Genomic DNA, 16184 nt, shown 5'->3' with positions numbered 1-16184 from the left:
CTCCTTAAATTATGTTTAAGGTCTAAACACTTTCCTATAAACATTTGTGAATAAATGAAACCTTTTAAATCCAAACATTTAAAGCAATTTTAGAGCTAACGGCCTTAACGTGTCATTTAAAAGCGTTTCATAATATACGCGTGTGTACATGGACAATGTTGATCAATGTTCAGCCTTTTAAAATGTGGAGCTTCAATGCTGAGTCTGTTAATATGTTAAGTTTTGAAAAGATTTGTATATAAACATGTTTAGATCTTGTGTTCATAATAGAGAATAAACTGATTGAGAATGGCAATGGGGAATGTGTCAAAGAGACAAAAATCTGACTATAGATCAGACAACAGCCGAAGGCCACCAATCGGTCTTCAATGCATCGAGAAACTCCCGCACCCGGAGGCGTCCTTCAGCTGACCACTAAACAAATATGTTACTAGTTCAGTGATAATGGATGTCATACTTAACTCCGAATTATACACAAGAAACTGAAATTTAAAATCATACAAGATTATTAAAGGCCAGATGCTTCTTGCTCGGGACAGGCGAAAACAATTGTAAATTAATGTTAATTTCTTTCTTATATAATTATGCGTAATAGGTTAAATATATTTAGTATGTGCGTACAGTACCTTGCAAGTTCTACATACCCGTCAGACAGTTTTCATTTGACCCCGACCTCATTTCATGGATCAGTGTGTTACTTGTAGTAAAGCTTAATATTTAAGACTACCAATATTAAATCAAATGGTTAGTAAAGAAGGCGATACATTTCAGCTTGTGCATTCTTGTTGTGTTTTGGTCTGATTTTCAAATACTGCAAAAGGTCTACTATATTTTGTGTATTGAAATGTTCTAAGGTGTACCTGACCTCATGTTCATGGTTCAATGGTCAAAGTTAAGTTTTTTTAATTTTGGTGTTGCCAAAGGGCGGAAACAGAAAGAATTAACATATTTTCTGTTTGGTTATTTTATCTACATTGGCATGTTTTGTATAGTATAACACATGTTAACGAGAAGAAAACGAAACAGAAGAATACATTCAAAATAGAAAAAAAATTAAAGCATAATGTATTGAAATAATTAGCAGGAGATAGGACAGTGATGTTTCATGGACAACAACCGATAAGGAAACCCGGGAACTAGAATAGAAAGTTGAATACACTTGATTTTTATGTAAAAATTGATAAAATCACTCACTATATATTGCCTCTCTAGGAAATTTAGTAGCCTACATAGATACACAATTTGCACAGTGTCCTTACCAAGCTAGGTGTATAGTTACATGTATGTGTTAGGGTTTTCAAAATAAAATTGTCCACACTGCTTTTTAAAATATCATGCCACTTAAAACTTTTCTCCGAAATTCAATAGCTTTCAAGTAGCCATGAATATCATTCGATATTATTACAATTGAAAAAAGCGTCACTCATTCAGTAAACTGTTTTACTATATATACTAGTTGGAAATATTAGAAATAGGCTTATACCAAAGAGACATTCAAACTCACGAGTTGAAAAGACAATGATAATGCTAAAAGAAGAAAAACGAAGACTAAAAAGACAAATAGACAAACAGTAGAACACATAACACACCATGTAAACTAAAGGCTGAAGGAGGTAATCTGGAGGTAATCTCTGTGTCTCCGGAAGAGTAAACAGATCCAGCTTCACATTTGACACACCGGTAACATATGCATGGATTAATATACGTTCACATTTAAGGATATATTGAAGAAAAAAAAGTAATATTCAAATTGGTAGTTTTTAAAGATTTTGATGCTATGTCACGACAACTGAAAACTCCTTTCTTTCTGTTCTTTTTTTTTTGTGTGACGGAAATGACGACTAGCATCTGATCGTTTATATGTTTCTACTGGCAAACACCCCATTATCCAAGATGTCATTGACATCATTTACTTCATAACACCTGAACCTAGAACAGTTCCTTGAGATACCCCAGAATTAACGGCCCGTTCGACCTGTATGATGTTGTCTAATTTACCACGACTCTTTGCTTGCGGAAGTATAGGAATAAGTAAATCCAACATCGTGTTTTACCTGGTTTCCAGTTACTGTTTAATTTCGAATTATGTAGTTTATGTGGTTTTTTTCAAAATATAAGATAAATATATATTAGAATTTACTCTAACGTGTACTTATAAATGATTTTGGCGTACCATTGCTGATATCACATAGTTTCAACCGCCATGTTTACGATAATAGATGTGAGAAGGTGTGGTATGAGTGCCAACGATGCCATTTTCCATCCAAGTCACAATTTGTAAAAGTAAACCCTTATTGGTCTCAGCATGGTCTTCAACAGGAAGCCATGGCTCACACCCAGCTATCAAAGGACTCCAAATGACAAGTGTAAAAATATTCATACGGGAATACCAACGATCTAATCTATATAACAGATGTGTAAGGGTTTCGCGGCCGGAACCTAGTGTCTAGAGTCCTAGCTTAGGACAGGTGCAAACCAAATGCAGCGGGTGAAAACGTTTTGACAGGTACCAACCTTTACCCATATCTGAAACAATTCAATTCAATTTTCAATTCAAACATTGTCAAAGTTTTATTGTCATGATATAAAATTTACAGCTTGTGACACATAAAAAAAACCAAACAAATGAAGATAATAACCTAGTAAGTAACTCAATATATACAAATTCGGGTAAATACAAATTGAGGTAAATATTAAAGGGTCCCTTGTCCTCAGTTCCATTGACTTTTTAATAAAGGATCTTAGTTTATTCACTTGCGTTGGTGTTGATGATAGTACGTGACATCACAACATAGAAAGACCTTCAATCAACAGACATATAAACAAAAGTGACCTGCAACATACACTGAACGAATAAATTTGCTCTATGGTAGAATTCAAATACAGAATCAATAAAATAAGGGGTTGGTAAATAATGGCAACAGAAGTATACTGCTGTGAGGTGTTGAATAATTTATTAAAAGACAACAAAACCTTGGAATAAAAATCCACCTATTACAATAAAATACACAGCTATAAAATAAAAATGATTTAGTTGTCATGTATACAGTTTAAATGAAGAAAAGAAATATTTTTACTAAAATTAATAATTGAAATGAAAATGTATATTCATACCAAACAATTACCAAAGCTGGTATATTGACGAGGGATAACCCGGAACAATTAAACATTAAATATCAAAATAGTATACAAATAGTATTAACAGGTCAAATTAACAAGAAAGTACGATTTGAGAGTATTTGCAGTAACTGATAGATGAATTTCCAAATACAAACGCAGAAAAAATATTTCATATACATGTATATATATAAAGACTTGCTTTTCACCAATGGATTCGTCGTTTATTTTTGAACGGGTTTCGACTTTTCTTTCGATCTGTGGACCTACGAATTAGAACATCTTAATACTGATAATATATCTTCCGATTAATACGATTTTCTCTATATATCCTTTGTATTTTAGTGTATCATGCGGTTAATGTCAACAGCTTGTATCTTGTATCTGAAATTTTTAAAATCTCTGGTGAAACAATCGCCTTACCTCGAGTTATATTGATTTGCGAGCGGGGTCATACCAGGGGCATATTATCACGCTCACCGCGATATAAAATAAATTTAGATCACGCCCTTCTTACGACCTCACTACGTTCATACTACGACCATCGTGCTCATTGTCATTTTCACATAAAATATAAAAAAAGCTCTCAAGGTTTAGTTTGAGTGTTTGTTATTTGGACCTCTTGTCCTTTTTCTGTAACGGCGCCACAACCATGCATGCTTGACACATGTGTGTTATCCCTACTATTGTTCACTTAACATCGTCATTTGAGCTTGATGGACGAGAAACAGGTTGTGATTCAGGTTTGATTGGTCGGTCCGACATCTCTGCTGGATTCGTTACTATCAGAGCTCCCTCGACCTTAACATCTACTCCTACCACCACGCCAAAGTGTTCAAGTAGATTTTGGTATTACTGTGATGTTTCCGAGCAATCTACGTATTAATCAGAAATGAAGAAGGAATGGTACAGTATTGATACGGAACACGATGTTGACGTTATATAAATTTAAAGCTAAGGCCCCAGTCCCATTAGACCACGATCGCACCACGCTCATCGCGATCTAAAATTAATTCAGATCGTAGTGAGGTCGCGGTATGAGCGGCATGAAGCGTAATGAGGACGTAGTCATCATCGTAAAAACAACGAAAATTAACATGTGCATGCCGCTCATACCGCGACCTCACCACGATCTAAATAAATTTAAGAACGCGGTGAGCATGGTGTCATCGTGGTCTAGTGGGACTGAGGCATAAAGTTATTATGCATATATGTATTTGCTTTCTAAAACGTATTTCCCTGATCCTCTTTTAGGTTTTTTTTTAAATCGTGCACCCTTTTCGTATTTAGTTTTAGATTTTTTTAAATGGGTAACATATGCCGTTGGTTTTTCCGTTTGAATGGTTTTACACTAGTAGTTTTGAGGCCCTTTATAGCTTATTGTTCGGTGTGAGCCAAGGCTCCGTGTTGAAGGCCGCACATTGACCTGTAATGGTTTATTTTTATAAATTGTTATTTGGATGGAGAGTTGTCTCATTGGCACTCACACCACATTTTCCTATATCTGTTCATGACGTTCATGGGCGTTTTTCAATAAAAACGTATTTTCTTGTCCCAACCACTTAAAAAAAATGTGTTTGATCTTTGCAAGTAATTTTTTGTGCAGTCAGTACATTGACTTAGATTTAACATTTTTAAGCAAAGAAACACTTTCTTTTTATAGAGAGTGATAGGATATTGACTCCTGAATGGTCCAAAACAACAAAAATGGCATGTCCCTAGACCGCCTGTTCAACATTCATACTGTAAAATATCGTAAAAAATGAAGAAATAAATGTTATTTTTACTTTACGTAAGTTTTTTAATAATTCAAAAGTAATGTTCAGAGCCAACATATTTTAATAAACAGCTTTCAATATAGGGTTTTTAATATCAGAAGGTGTGTCCCTCACAAAATGTCCACTACGAAACGAAGTCATTAAAATTTGCCAATAAACAGTTTTATAAAATCAATGTAATTTTGTTTGCAAGAGATATAAACATTGGGGTCTTACAAAAGAAGTGATGCTTTTATAACGGCAATTAAATTGTTGGTAAGAAAAATTGACCACATCAAATGGACCAGAGTGATACCGTTTTTTTGTTAATGTTCACTACCATGACTACGAAACGGGTAAAATCTCCTTCAGTATCTGGTTTTAAAATTACAAAAAAAATATCAGTTTACAGCTATTAAAATAAATGCTTTGATGAATACAATCAGTCTTGTTACTATTGCAATATAGGGATTGTGGGGGGGGGGGGGGGGGGGGAATAAAACATGCGAATATGTCCCCTACGAAACGGTCCCGTACGAAACAAGTATGGGATAAAAACGTTTCGTAGTGGACACTACCACTACCATGCAGTCTTTCTTAAAATCTTTTTTCAATTATATTTGTGTAAAACAAATAATAAGGGTTAGTTTCGTTTAATTTTTATTATGTTTTTATTATCATATAATAGGGTTGATGTCAACTACGAAACTTTTTGTCCACTACGAAACGGTTGTGTCCTCTATGAAACGCATCAAAATGTCCACTACGTAACATGAGTTCTACCTTCATATGTGAAGTACTGTCTAATCTTTATCGATAAAAATGGTTTTTCAATTCAGAAAAAATGAGATTTTTCTAGTATTGAAAGTAAAACAACTGGAATGTCTATAGGAAACATTTAAAATTGCAAAAAAAATATGTGCGTTTAGAAAAAGTTTCGCAGGAACAAAAGTCCCCTACCAAACAGTACTGTACACAAATTATGAAAATAATATCATTTTAAAGAAAATTTAAGTTTGCACTTTTTGTATACAAACAGGTCTATAATAGAGGTATTCAAAATAACTCTTGAAATTAAACTTTAGTGAAGTTGATTTTCCATTTTTTAGGTCTGAAAGTAACGCTTTTATTGAAAAACGCCTCGAATGTTGTATTTTTCATTTTGTATTTAGTGAGATCGTGTATATCGTCCATGTATTGTCTTTTGAATGTATTGTATTTATTATTTATTCGATTCAAGAGATCTTCAGAGCTTGACGTATTTTTTTTATAATAATTGTATTTTTTTGCAATTCAATATTTACCTATAATATTATAATCAATGTGTCTCTCATCGTCTCCCATAATACAAACAAACAAATAACGATAAACAGAACAGATCAGTTTTCAAAATGAAAGTAAAAAGTAAGTAGTACACTACTTGATTATAAAACACATTTTAAAAAATGAATCAACTTTAAGTTTTTACTACGAGATTAAAAAAGTCCTATTGATGTAGCTTTCTTTTCATGATATATAAATGTAAATGTGCACCAATGTCAACGAAAATGTATGGAGTCCCACGATCGTCACTTTTTTGTCAAAATTTAATGTTATTTACATATAGTGTTAGTGTTATTGGTAATGTGTACTCTAAGTCACATTCACGCATATACAATGTAGGACAAGTCATCCGTTATTTTTCAATAAACAGCGATTAATGTAATATATTTATATATTTACGGGATCCGGGATTTCTTAATTCGAATTTCGGGATTTGATATTTTTTTAATTCGGGACCTCAGGATTTCATGTTTGTAAGCTTGGATTTCGGGATCAGGACCACTCTTTAAGACTGAACCTTCTAATTCTATATTATAATAATCACAACTCAGAACAGGAACAATGACACTATGTCTAATTTACTTCAACTACTGATATGCAAACCTAAAACAGACACAAACATATCATAAAAGTCCAGTGGCGGATCCAGAGGGGGGGTTCCGGGGGTTCGCACCCCCTTTATTTTGGCCGATCAATGCATTTGTATCGGGACATATGTTTTGCACCCCCCCCCCCCCCCCTTTGGAAAATTCCTGCATCCGCCCCTGAAAACAGTGATTGAAAATTGATTGCACTTAGAATGTATATTTCAGACACGTACGTGTTACGTGAGGAACCGGGTTTTTTACAAATATTAATGTCACGTGATCGCGCACCGACGTCACAATTTACATCGATCTTGCAATACACTACAAAGTTTCATTATCATGCAAACATGCAACATAAATGTGGTTGGTAATCAAATAATCCAGAAATAATGCATGTACAATTTTAGAAGAAATTAGTTCATCAAATAGATTAGTTTTCACTTTTGACACGAATAGGTCTGGTTGACATTTCTGTCATCGGGTCCGAGTACACAGTTATCGTCCCTTGATTAGTCCCTAGTGTGGACACACAGGCACTTGTCTCAGAAATTTGTTTTACCTATTATACGTTATATTAAGGTATAGTAGGTATTTTTTTCTGAGACAAGTGCCTGTGTGTGGACAGAGTTACTTGTCAATTTTTTATATACCCCTTTCAAATTTAGTTCTTTATGTTTTATGCCTCAAGTAGCAAGAAGGGTGATAAAATTACACTATAAAAAACTTGATTCATGAACTATAATGTTAAGTAGTGATTTGGTCCAGTTGAAAAAGGTCAAAAATTAGCATTTCGGAAGCTGTCAAAGATTTCAAGACCCCCTTTACATAAAATTGTCCATATTTTGAGTTACAGCTGGTGAAGTTTTCTATAATTGTGATATAATTTGTCCAAAAAGTAGTACAACACACTGTAAAAATATTATTGAGAAAGCGCAGGTGAGATTTTTTTATATCCATTTATTGTCTAAAAGAAATGCACTGTATTCACTAAGGATTACATTTGAGCGCAAGGAGATCTCTATTTGTGAATCGGTTTATTAATCCCTTTGAAGTGGGTCTCATAGGGGTCTAAGTTTTTACTACGAGATTAAAAAAGTCCTATTGATGTAGCTTTCTTTTCATGATATATAAATGTAAATGTGCACCAATGTCAACGAAAATGTATGGAGTCCCACGATCGTCACTTTTTTGTCAAATGTTATTTACATATAGTGTTACAGTGTTATTGGTAATGTGTACTCTAAGTCACATTCACGCATATACAATGTAGGACAAGTCATCCGTTATTTTTCAATAAACAGCGATTAATGTAATATATTTATATATTTACGGGATCCGGGATTTCTTAATTCGAATTTCGGGATTTGATATTTTTTTAATTCGGGACCTCAGGATTTCATGTTTGTAAGCTTGGATTTCGGGATCAGGACCACTCTTTAAGACTGAACCTTCTAATTCTATATTATAATAATCACAACTCAGAACAGGAACAATGACACTATGTCTAATTTACTTCAACTACTGATATGCAAACCTAAAACAGACACAAACATATCATAAAAGTCCAGTGGCGGATCCAGAGGGGGGGTTCCGGGGGTTCGCACCCCCTTTATTTTGGCCGATCAATGCATTTGTATCGGCACATATGTTTTGCACCCCCCCCCCCTTTTTCCCTGGGATAGCACCCCCCCCCCCCCTTTTGGAAAATTCCTGCATCCGCCCCTGAAAACAGTGATTGAAAATTGATTGCACTTAGAATGTATATTTCAGACACGTACGTGTTACGTGAGGAACCGGGTTTTTTACAAATATTAATGTCACGTGATCGCGCACCGACGTCACAATTTACATCGATCTTGCAATACACTACAAAGTTTCATTATCATGCAAACATGCAACATAAATGTGGTTGGTAATCAAATAATCCAGAAATAATGCATGTACAATTTTAGAAGAAATTAGTTCATCAAATAGATTAGTTTTCACTTTTGACACGAATAGGTCTGGTTGACATTTCTGTCATCGGGTCCGAGTACACAGTTATCGTCCCTTGATTAGTCCCTAGTGTGGACACACAGGCACTTGTCTCAGAAATTTGTTTTACCTATTATACGTTATATTAAGGTATAGTAGGTATTTTTTTCTGAGACAAGTGCCTGTGTGTGGACAGAGTTACTTGTCAATTTTTTATATACCCCTTTCAAATTTAGTTCTTTATGTTTTATGCCTCAAGTAGCAAGAAGGGTGATAAAATTACACTATAAAAAACTTGATTCATGAACTATAATGTTAAGTAGTGATTTGGTCCAGTTGAAAAAGGTCAAAAATTAGCATTTCGGAAGCTGTCAAAGATTTCAAGACCCCCTTTACATAAAATTGTCCATATTTTGAGTTACAGCTGGTGAAGTTTTCTATAATTGTGATATAATTTGTCCAAAAAGTAGTACAACACACTGTAAAAATATTATTGAGAAAGCGCAGGTGAGATTTTTTTATATCCATTTATTGTCTAAAAGAAATGCACTGTATTCACTAAGGATTACATTTGAGCGCAAGGAGATCTCTATTTGTGAATCGGTTTATTAATCCCTTTGAAGTGGGTCTCATAGGGGTCTAAGTTTTTACTACGAGATTAAAAAAGTCCTATTGATGTAGCTTTCTTTTCATGATATATAAATGTAAATGTGCACCAATGTCAACGAAAATGTATGGAGTCCCACGATCGTCACTTTTTTGTCAAATGTTATTTACATATAGTGTTACAGTGTTATTGGTAATGTGTACTCTAAGTCACATTCACGCATATACAATGTAGGACAAGTCATCCGTTATTTTTCAATAAACAGCGATTAATGTAATATATTTATATATTTACGGGATCCGGGATTTCTTAATTCGAATTTCGGGATTTGATATTTTTTTAATTCGGGACCTCAGGATTTCATGTTTGTAAGCTTGGATTTCGGGATCAGGACCACTCTTTAAGACTGAACCTTCTAATTCTATATTATAATAATCACAACTCAGAACAGGAACAATGACACTATGTCTAATTTACTTCAACTACTGATATGCAAACCTAAAACAGACACAAACATATCATAAAAGTCCAGTGGCGGATCCAGAGGGGGGGTTCCGGGGGTTCGCACCCCCTTTATTTTGGCCGATCAATGCATTTGTATCGGCACATATGTTTTGCACCCCCCCCCCTTTTTCCCTGGGATAGCACCCCCCCCCCCCCCCCCCCCCCCTTTTGGAAAATTCCTGCATCCGCCCCTGAAAACAGTGATTGAAAATTGATTGCACTTAGAATGTATATTTCAGACACGTACGTGTTACGTGAGGAACCGGGTTTTTTACAAATATTAATGTCACGTGATCGCGCACCGACGTCACAATTTACATCGATCTTGCAATACACTACAAAGTTTCATTATCATGCAAACATGCAACATAAATGTGGTTGGTAATCAAATAATCCAGAAATAATGCATGTACAATTTTAGAAGAAATTAGTTCATCAAATAGATTAGTTTTCACTTTTGACACGAATAGGTCTGGTTGACATTTCTGTCATCGGGTCCGAGTACACAGTTATCGTCCCTTGATTAGTCCCTAGTGTGGACACACAGGCACTTGTCTCAGAAATTTGTTTTACCTATTATACGTTATATTAAGGTATAGTAGGTATTTTTTTCTGAGACAAGTGCCTGTGTGTGGACAGAGTTACTTGTCAATTTTTTATATACCCCTTTCAAATTTAGTTCTTTATGTTTTATGCCTCAAGTAGCAAGAAGGGTGATAAAATTACACTATAAAAAACTTGATTCATGAACTATAATGTTAAGTAGTGATTTGGTCCAGTTGAAAAAGGTCAAAAATTAGCATTTCGGAAGCTGTCAAAGATTTCAAGACCCCCTTTACATAAAATTGTCCATATTTTGAGTTACAGCTGGTGAAGTTTTCTATAATTGTGATATAATTTGTCCAAAAAGTAGTACAACACACTGTAAAAATATTATTGAGAAAGCGCAGGTGAGATTTTTTTATATCCATTTATTGTCTAAAAGAAATGCACTGTATTCACTAAGGATTACATTTGAGCGCAAGGAGATCTCTATTTGTGAATCGGTTTATTAATCCCTTTGAAGTGGGTCTCATAGGGGTCTAAGCGTGACGATGGATTGCCGATTTTTTGTAAGCGTGACACGTGAAAGTCATTGTGTCGGGAAAACGGGAAATGAGGTAAAGCGGGACCCGGGAAATGACCCCAAAAAAATAGAATTGCTTACGTACATAGTGTAAGCGGGATATGGGAATCTGACTAAACAGTAAGCGAGATCCGGGATCGGAAACCCCCCAATGAGACCCCCTTTGAATCCAGGGTCGAAGTTCAAGATGTTACCATAATTATAACAGAATTTGTGTGCGTTACTTTGACATCATTGATGCCATCTATTTTTATTGCGGATTTTCACATATTCAAATCGGAATTATAGAAAAAAATGGAATGTTGTTAGAAGAATCAAAACAGAAAATGATGAACACTTGATTATTTTCAGCAATACATAAATTGAATTGAGGGTCTGTGTATTCACATTAATATTTGTAAACCTCTCCTTATACCTGTGAAGCGTGTGCTTTACATTGAGGCTTGCTATGCTTTACATCGACGCTACAGTTCTTCAACCAATCAGGGAATGTTTTGGGGGGCATTCGACCTATTTTAAATCAGATTTTGGCACATTTTAATCAAAATTATAGAAAAATGGAATATTGTTAGTACATATATACAATAGAAAGTGGTGAATACTTTAAGCTGAAGATGAATTGGACGGAGGTTCTGTGTATTCACATTATATGTACAACTCTCCTTACTGATGCCATATTTTGGAATTTTCGTGACCTAAATGGTTCGCGAAAATTAATATTTTTATATGTACATGTAGTTTTATAGTAATGACATGTATAGGATTTTTCATGTTATCTTATTTCATCTAGTTTCTTATGAAATTTGTTTGTTTGTGTTTAAATTAAGTTTATACTAATTTGTTTATACTTTTTATTGGTTCAGGTGTATATTTTAGGAAAATGTGAATTTTTAAACACCAACCCATTAAGTATATCATTGTGAATTGATAGCTTACAGCGGATTCCATTGAGTGTGTAACCAAATGTAATATCTTTGGTTAGCTTGCTTGTTAGCTGAACCGTGAAGTCATTGTGAGGTTAGGTAAACTATCCTACTTTAATAATAGACTAGTCCTACAGAAAACAAATCAATCTGTCTGTTGGACTATGCTTCTTCAAAAGGAGGATAGTTTACCGAACATAACAATGACTTCACGGTTCAGCTAACAAGCAAGCTAACCAAAGATATTACATTTGACTACACACTCAATGGAATCTGCTGTAATATTTTCGATACCTATATTCGATCTATCACGTGCTGTACATTACGAAATATCAAACAAGTGTACTATGTTCAAAACATCAACAATAACATTTTCGTAAAATCTGACAGAATACAGATCAACAACAATGCCTACGTTATTACCATATATACATTAATTTTGTAGTTAAGAAACATTTGAAGGTCAAAAGATTAAGAATTCCAAAACTAGAAACTAAAAAGAGAAATAACAATTTGGGAAAATTGTAAATGAAACTTTGGAAATGGCAATGATTTGTTGCTGTTTGTTCTTTAAACATCGATATTATTTTATGTACAGGCCATTGGGAAAATCAAATTAAAATCAATAGCACTGTATATGTTGGTTTTTTTTTAAGTACGAATTGCATGTTATTATCTAATAGATATTTATTACTGATATTTCTAGGTTAGACATGGCATCAAACTCAATTTTATGCGGACCCTGCGAGTATCGACATGTGACGAATAAAGCCGAATTTTGGTGTTCAGTTTGTGAAGAGGGTTTGTGCATTGATTGCCATGGCCACCATTCTGCCATTAAGTCTACGAGAGATCACGAAATAATAACGGTAAAGTTATACAAATCTCTGCCGACAGGAATGCTTTATGTAAACTCGGAATGCGATCTTCATAATGAAAAGTTTGAATTGTACTGTCCATCGCATGAAATTCACTGCTGTGTGATTTGCGCGAGTACTAAACATGAACATTGCACAGGTGTAACTTTACTCAAGAAAGTTGTTCAAAATATTAAATCATCAACATCTTTGTCGAGCATGGTGCGTATTCTAAAGGAAAGATTACAAAATATGGATGGATTAATTGAAAACAGAATGGTCAACTTAAACGAATTTGACGCTGACAAAGATAACTTCAAAAAAGAATTTAAAAATGTACGCGTGGACATTGAGAGCAAACTCGATTTTTTGGAAACAAAAATACTGACTGAAGTTGATTTAATCCATCAAAAACACAAAACTGATATTGATAACACTGTAGAAAAACTTCAACAGAAACGAGACGCACTATACCAGACGCTGGTTGATTTTGAGAACCTGCAGAAAAATGCAAGCCTCTTCCACATCTACATGGCTATGAAGAAACTTGAAACTGATTCGTTGAAAGAAGGTGAGGAACTTAATTTGCTTCTATCAGAAGAAGGAATGAAATCTAAAAGATTTTCATTCTCCCTAAATACCGACTTATCTAGCATCCTTTTGGAAACCGCCTTTCTGGGAAATATAGCTGTTAGAACCAACTCGCATCCAGAACACGACGGAATCATAGATTTTCCGTCTAGTGCACAAATTTCTACGACAGTTTCAACGAAAAATGTTACCTCCGTGAAAATTAAGAAGAATCTAGTAGGTTTCAATTTTCCAGTGGAAGATGATATTAACATTTCCAGTGTCATTGTCCTCCCTGACCAACAGATTTTATTGGCAGATTATGGAGAGGCAGGTGGAATTTTATTGTTCAGTGACAGTGGAACCTTTATAACAAAGATAGTAGAATTTGGAAAGCCATATGGAACAACTCTTATCGATGATTCCCGAATGGCAGTTTCTTTTCCAAAAAAAGAAAATATCAAAATACTTAGATTGGGCTCACGGTTTTCCCTGATTAGAACATTGCAATTGGATGTTGATTTAAACGCAATCTCTTATTATGACAAGTATCTTCTTGTTTGCTCAAGGCCGCGAAATGTTCTGTTTGTCGATTTACATGGTGCTATTGTTAAGAAATTGGATTTGGAACTACCTTACGGATCTATAACTTTTATACACTGTCAAAGCCATCGGATTCTAATTTCTGAATTTGACAGTGACATTGTTCACTGTTTTAACCTTAAAGGAAAAGAATTATGGAAGGCAAATTTTGAAAGAGGTAAAGATACCAGAAATGTATGTGCTGATAAATACGGAAATGTGTTATGCGTTGGAATGAATAGAAATACTCTTGTATGTTTATCTAAGGATGGTCAAAAGATGCACGATTTAGCCGCTGCACAAAGTCATTTAATAAAGCCTAAAGCTATATTTTATGATAAAAGCTCCGAGTCCCTTCTGATTGCTGGTCGAGATATGCAGTTTGCTGGAATTTTTGAACTGGTTTACTGATTTTACTGATTTCGGAATTTATTTGTTAAAGGACATTTTTTTTTAATCTGATGACCGCATATTAAAAATATTTGATTTTTCAAAAACTGTAAAATATGTTTTTTAATATATAAGTCGTGAGTCATATTTTTTTGTGAGCTAATAAAAAATATAGATTATCATTATTACTACATTTAAAAGTCAAAAACACCGTTGGTCTATATCATATGCTAACGCTCACAGACACATTGAACCTTGGGCCGTTTTAAAAAATGAATTTTAATCATTATTTGGTCATGTTGGTGTAGTACGGTGATAGTTTGAGTTGTTTCATAATCAATCATATCACATCTCTTTACTTTATAAACATCTCTGTTGTGTCTTTGTTGACAAACCAACACATTTGTTTTAACTTTCTATTTTTCAAGCAACAAAAAAGAGTAAACGGAAAGTCCATAAGCAGGTGGCAAAATCAAATGCTCTAACCTATGGATAACAACTGTCGTATTCCTGACTTAGTAAAAGAGATGTGGACGATATCAAAGGGAATTTAAACTCTGATGTCGAAACACATTGTTCTATGTGAACCAAAGCTCCATATTAAAAGCTGTAATTTGACCTATAAAGGTTTACTTTTAACTTATTGTGACTTAGATGAAGAGTTGTCTCATTGGAACTCATACCACATCTTCTTATATCCTTGACAGTGCAATTGTTAACAAAGAAAAATACAAACAGGCAAACAAAAGTACACAACACGTACATTGTGTCACAACATAAAAAAGTAACTTAGTCTGAGCAACACAAATCCTATAAAAATCTGGGGGTGATCTCAGGTGATCCGGAAGGGTAAGCAGATGACCTTATAGGTCTTAAATGATAATGTTCCTGGTGTTAAGACGAAGTGCACTGCTGGACATAGAAATAATAAAGGGAAAACAAACATTCAAGAGTAATTATAATGTATTTTTTATTATTAATGCTATTTTCATGTTTTATATGTCTGTTATTATAAATTTCACCTTATATGATACACAATGTGTCATGCGTGTTGCTTATACTGACTTTAAGTTACATGAATCTAATTACAAGTGTTAAACTGTTGACCTTGATTGGCACAATTGAAATATTTGCTATGCGATATATAATAAATCTATGAATTTTGGTATTAAATAATGCTAGAAAAATTGTTTTATAATTGGCAATGCATTAATCCGAAATTATTTGTGTGTGTTAGCATTATTCATGTTTAAAGAATAACAGTCTGAACAATGAAATGATGGGCGTTTGTCAATTAGAAAGCAGCCAAATTACAACACAATAAAACCATATAGGACGGCTGGAGGGCAACATACGGTCTTTAACATTTGTAATATATATATATATATATAGCACATCTCCAAATCGTCCTGAGACTTGACTAGTGTTCCAATCCGTTAAATGTACAAAACACCAGAAATACTGGTAATACATGATTGCAAAAACTGAAAAACTGAAAATGTGCTTTAAAAATAAAAAAAATAAAATAAAGAACTTTTAATTAAACAAATCTATCACTTGTGACGATGGCGACAAGTGTTATTAATATTAAAATAAGTTTTCTGCCTTTATTAATGTAAAAAAGAAGATGTGTTTTAAAAGCCAAATGAGACGACTTTTCATAATAAGAGACAAGATACCAATTTAAAATAAATTAGCTTCTGCCTTCAACAATGAGCAAAGCACATACTGTATAATAATTGTCGGTTCTGGCCAAGCAATTTTTAATTAATCAGCAATGTTGATTTAGTTCAAATTATCTTTTACTGAATGTTCTTATATATATCTTTATTATGATATACCTTCGTCAATATACAATGCCTGGTAT

At 34.0% G+C, this 16184-nt stretch overlaps 1 protein-coding gene across 1 annotated transcript; it reads left to right on the top strand.

Annotated features, from left to right (window-relative positions):
* Window positions 1–6218: 6218 nt before the first annotated feature.
* On the top strand, window positions 6219–14421 carry LOC134726881 (uncharacterized). Its single transcript, XM_063591287.1, has 2 exons — window positions 6219–6278; window positions 12625–14421. Exon 2 carries the CDS (start codon window positions 12632–12634, stop codon window positions 14336–14338), a length of 1707 nt encoding a protein of 568 aa, XP_063447357.1. The 5' UTR covers window positions 6219–6278; window positions 12625–12631; the 3' UTR covers window positions 14339–14421.
* The last annotated feature ends 1763 nt before the right edge of the window (window positions 14422–16184 follow it).

This window comes from Mytilus trossulus, chromosome 7 (assembly GCF_036588685.1).
Source record: "Mytilus trossulus isolate FHL-02 chromosome 7, PNRI_Mtr1.1.1.hap1, whole genome shotgun sequence".
In the NCBI taxonomy this organism is placed as follows: domain Eukaryota; kingdom Metazoa; phylum Mollusca; class Bivalvia; order Mytilida; family Mytilidae; genus Mytilus; species Mytilus trossulus.
This window is presented reverse-complemented; position numbering and strand designations above follow the sequence as displayed.